Source organism: Rissa tridactyla, chromosome 19 (assembly GCF_028500815.1).
Source record: "Rissa tridactyla isolate bRisTri1 chromosome 19, bRisTri1.patW.cur.20221130, whole genome shotgun sequence".
In the NCBI taxonomy this organism is placed as follows: domain Eukaryota; kingdom Metazoa; phylum Chordata; class Aves; order Charadriiformes; family Laridae; genus Rissa; species Rissa tridactyla.
In genome coordinates, this window is record NC_071484.1 from 1,927,716 (window position 1) to 1,931,727 (window position 4,012).

At 57.5% G+C, this 4,012-nt stretch overlaps 1 protein-coding gene across 1 annotated transcript; it reads left to right on the forward strand.

Moving 5' to 3' along the window:
- Positions 1-1,955: 1,955 nt before the first annotated feature.
- LOC128919108 (feather keratin Cos2-3) lies at positions 1,956-2,273 on the forward strand. The gene has a single exon (XM_054224091.1). It carries the CDS (start codon positions 1,956-1,958, stop codon positions 2,271-2,273), a length of 318 nt encoding a protein of 105 aa, XP_054080066.1.
- The last annotated feature ends 1,739 nt before the right edge of the window (positions 2,274-4,012 follow it).

Below are 4,012 nucleotides of genomic sequence, written 5' to 3' on the forward strand. Positions count from 1 at the left end.
CAAGGCCAGGATGAGGTCTCATGAAAGTAATCAGGGATCAACAAAGTCCAGCGCTAAGCAGGTGCATTCATAGAGACGAGGCAGGTGTCAGGTCAAGCTGGGGAGTCACCCGCCTGTCAGGGTCCAAACGGAGAGCAGTGGGGTCCATGTCCAGACACAGGCACTGGTGTGTCACCACCGGAGATGTAACTCAGGTCGGGGCCAAGCACTGGAACGTAAGCTTGAAAGCTGTTCCCATGGGAAGGAGAGTTGGCTGTGGTTGAAGCCTCCCGGGAGCAATGATCTGGCAATGATCTCAGCAAGGCCGACAACGGGAAGGGGGCAGCCCTCAGCTGTGCTACCTCTGAGCTGGGTCTGTCCAACCATCCTGCATCTCAGAGCAGAGCAACAGCGGGACCTCGGTCCCTTTAGCCCAATACCCATTTGGTGCCAGGTCTCGGCCCCTGCCTCACTCAGCACCAGGCTGATGAGCCATAGAAGTGCAGCTGGCATTGGCATGGCCACGAGGAGCCTCTGTCCCATCCCAGTCCCCAGCAACACTGCGTCATAAGGGGATGGATTCAGGGACAATGGCCTGCCAAGACCGGCAGTCTTTCTTGGCCTTTCTCCCTCTGCATAAAGCAAGAAATAGAGGGCGCCGGAGGCAGGCACTGCATTTTGGGTCTCCGGGCACCTCTCTGCCAGGCCAAAGGCACCACCATTCAGCTGTAGGTGGGATCCTTCTGGCAAAGGCAAGCTGCTACTCTGCAGTGCTCATGGACACACCAGGGGAGAGTCCCCCTGCCATGACCTGCACGTGGCCTCACGATGAGGGCCACACAAGTACAGACTGACCCACGTGTGCTCATGCACGTCTGCATGGAACCACCAGAAAACCTGTACGCGCGTGTAAGGCCAGGAAAACACCAGCAACTGTCGACTCTGCTGAGGAGATGATGGGGACCACATTGGCAGAAGAGGACTCAAGTACCCCAGGGAAGGAGCGGGCCCCACACGTGCTGACGGTGTTGCCCGCGAGCCTTCAGAGGCTGCACAGAGAGGGGATGAGGCAAATGAGCCCAGCAAAATTGTCCTGAGAGCACTGCTAGTAGTGTTGCAATAGCGTCAAAGCCTGCCAGCAGAAGCCCACCTGCGTGCAACACTGAGCGACCATCCGAGGGAGACGGCGGGAGGAAGAGAAAAGGACGTGGCATGTCTGCTTCCATGGGAGTCCTCAGGCATCCCGATGACAAACACGAGAGCGGTGCCCATTTCCGGACAACTTTGCCACAAACAAGCCCACAGGAATGACCCAGCCGCACATCACCTGTCCGCACAGGGCGCCATCTGCAATTGAGCTGAGTCTTCTGCCTGCGCTGACGTGTTTCTGCCCTGGAAATCCTCGGGCCTCTCATCCCGGTACTTACAGAAGCCTTCAAATGGGAAAGCACGTGCCTTAAGCCAGGAAATGAAAAGGCAGCAGTGCAGGAAACCAGGACGCAGCCCATCCCATTAGCTGGGGTGTTTTGCATTTGACATGAGCTTGTCAGAAAATTAGTACTTCCACAAAGGGTGCCTCTGGGCCTGAGGCAGTGCAGGGCTACTATAAAAGGCAGCCCGACTCTCTGCTCTCTCAGCCGCTTCTCTTGCCTCCTTCTCCTTGGGCATCAGGTGAGTGTGAAGGCTCTTCTGCTCCCCCTTCAAGATCGGGTCTTTCCCCGATGTTTGTCTCAGCTGATACGGGCTGTCCTGGCCCAGGGCTGGGACCTGCTTCTCATGGGAGAGGGAAAGGGAGAGAAGGTCTCCCGCAGGGAGAGGCTGGGACTTAGTTGAGGTGTCTCATGGGCCTTGAGCCTGCCAGCGTATGCTGGTGGTGCCTTGGCTCGCCTGTGGTTGGGTGCAGTGCTGCTCCTCATGGGTCCCTGTGCCCTGCTTTCCCTTGCCCTCTCCTCCAGGTGCACGTCCAGCTCCGCAAGATGTCCTGCTACAACCAGTGCCAGCCCTGCTGCCCGCCCTGCCAGCCCTGCTGCCCGACCCCGCTGGCCAACAGCTGCAATGAGCCCTGTGTCAGGCAGTGCCAGAACTCCTGCGTCGTCATCGAGCCCTCCCCCGTGGTGGTGACCCTGCCCGGCCCCATCCTCAGCTCCTTCCCGCAGAACACCGTTGTGGGATCCTCCACCTCTGCTGCCGTTGGCAGCATCCTCAGCTGTGACGGAGTGCCCATCAACTCTGGCTGCTGCGACCTCTCCTGCATTACCAGCCGCTACTGTGGCAACAGATGTCAGCCCTGCTAAAGCTGCTGGCAACGACCTTGGGCAAGAACTTCCCAAGACCTCAGAACATGATGCCACAAAGTAGTTAGAGCTTTGGGGCATCATATTTAGAGCTTTGGGCCATTGTTGCCTTCTTCTACACTCTCCTCTCTCTTCCTTACCTTTCCTGTCACCACCTCCCAACGCCAGCCTAGCGGCAACCTGTTGGTCTCCCTCCCTCTGCAGGCCAGGCAGTCGGACACCCTGCAGGAGCTCCACTGCGTCTTAGTGGCTGCCCCCGGTGCTCCCTGTCAGCCCCCTCCTTTTCCTCTTGAGACTCATTAAAACTGTGCTGCATCCAAGCCCGTGTGTCTGAGTCCTCCTTCCTTCTGTGGCAACTCTTCCACTCTGCTCAAGGGAAACCATGGAGCAAGGGGAGGGTGGGACTCACTCACTGCAGTTCATTTTGGTTTGCCTCCTTTCCCTTGGAGCTGAGGAAGACATCCCTCGCTGCTCCACAGCCAGTGCCCATCATCCCCTTCCCGTGCTGCATCTCTGCTCAGAAATGGCCTCAGAGCACGCCCTACAGATGCTGATCCCAGGTTCTGCTGCCTTCATGGGAGGACCCCAGTGCTGCAGGAGGCCCTGGGAAGTCAGCAGCCGCACAAGCACTCAAGGCAGTTCCTCTCGCTCTGCATGGAGTTGTGCTGGGGGAGAAGGCTCAGAGAGCAGATGGCCACGAGGATGGAAGGAGGGGCCGGCAGGAGCAGTCACCTTGGCTTCAGCCCTGAGCCTCCTCCTCCTCACCTTCCCACCCAACTCCAGAAGGAGGGGCCACGGCATTCGTCTAAGGGCAAGGATAGCTAGGACAACTCCCCTCTTCTCCCATCACACCCATACGGTGGCCCATGCGGCCCCCACGGTTCATTAGACAGATTTGCAGGCCTCAGGTGACTGACACATCCCCAACTGCCATCAGACAGATGTCTGTAGGACAGAAAGGTGATTTCCATGGGCCTGCAAGAGGACACAAAAGAGCGACAGACAGTTCCTCCCACGGTACTGGAGAGAGTGCACGGATCAGAACAGCCCATGCTCTCTCTTTGCAGCTCGTGGCAAGTGCAATCCCATCCTGCGGTGCAGGGGAAGAACAGTTCCATGGCAGAAGCTCTCTCACCACCTTCTGCTTTTCTCTGAAGCCACTAGCCCCAGCCCCTCACAGGAAGAGGTTTTCAGACCTCTGCGTGCATAGGGGAAAGAGGGGTGGCAGGGGAGAACTGGGGGCCCTTTCCCGAGAGCTCAGCCTTGCACAGAAGGGCCTTCTGCCACCATGCCAAGTCGGTGGAACACTGAGAATGGATGGGCCGGAAAAGTGAGGCAATGAGGGGTGGATGGCTGGGGAAAGAAAAGCTGTAAACCTGCCACTAGTTCCCAGGCACACAAGCACAAAGGCCAGTTGACATCACTGCCCACCGTCCTCTGAGGGGAACAAGCGTGGGAGAAAGAGATTGCTCCTGATGGCACAGATAGAAGGCAGAAAAAAAAGCATGGAAATGACAAGCACTGCCGGCACTTCTGATTACCACTGCTGCTGGAAAACCAGCAAGACCTTGGCTGGCTTCCAGACACCCACCCAGCTGCTTGCTCTCTCCCTCTTCCTCCTCAGCAGGAGAGGAGGAGAAAGGAAGGTGGAAAAGGTCCTGGGTCAAGATACAGACAGAGGGATTACTTATCAATTCTCGTCACAGGCAAAACAGACTTGACTTGGGGAATATTCTCAT

What these genes read in the sequence shown, in the direction of transcription:
- LOC128919108 (XM_054224091.1), top strand. Translation starts at nt 1,956, where the DNA reads ATGTCCTGCTACAACCAGTGCCAGCCCTGCTGCCCGCCCTGCCAGCCC.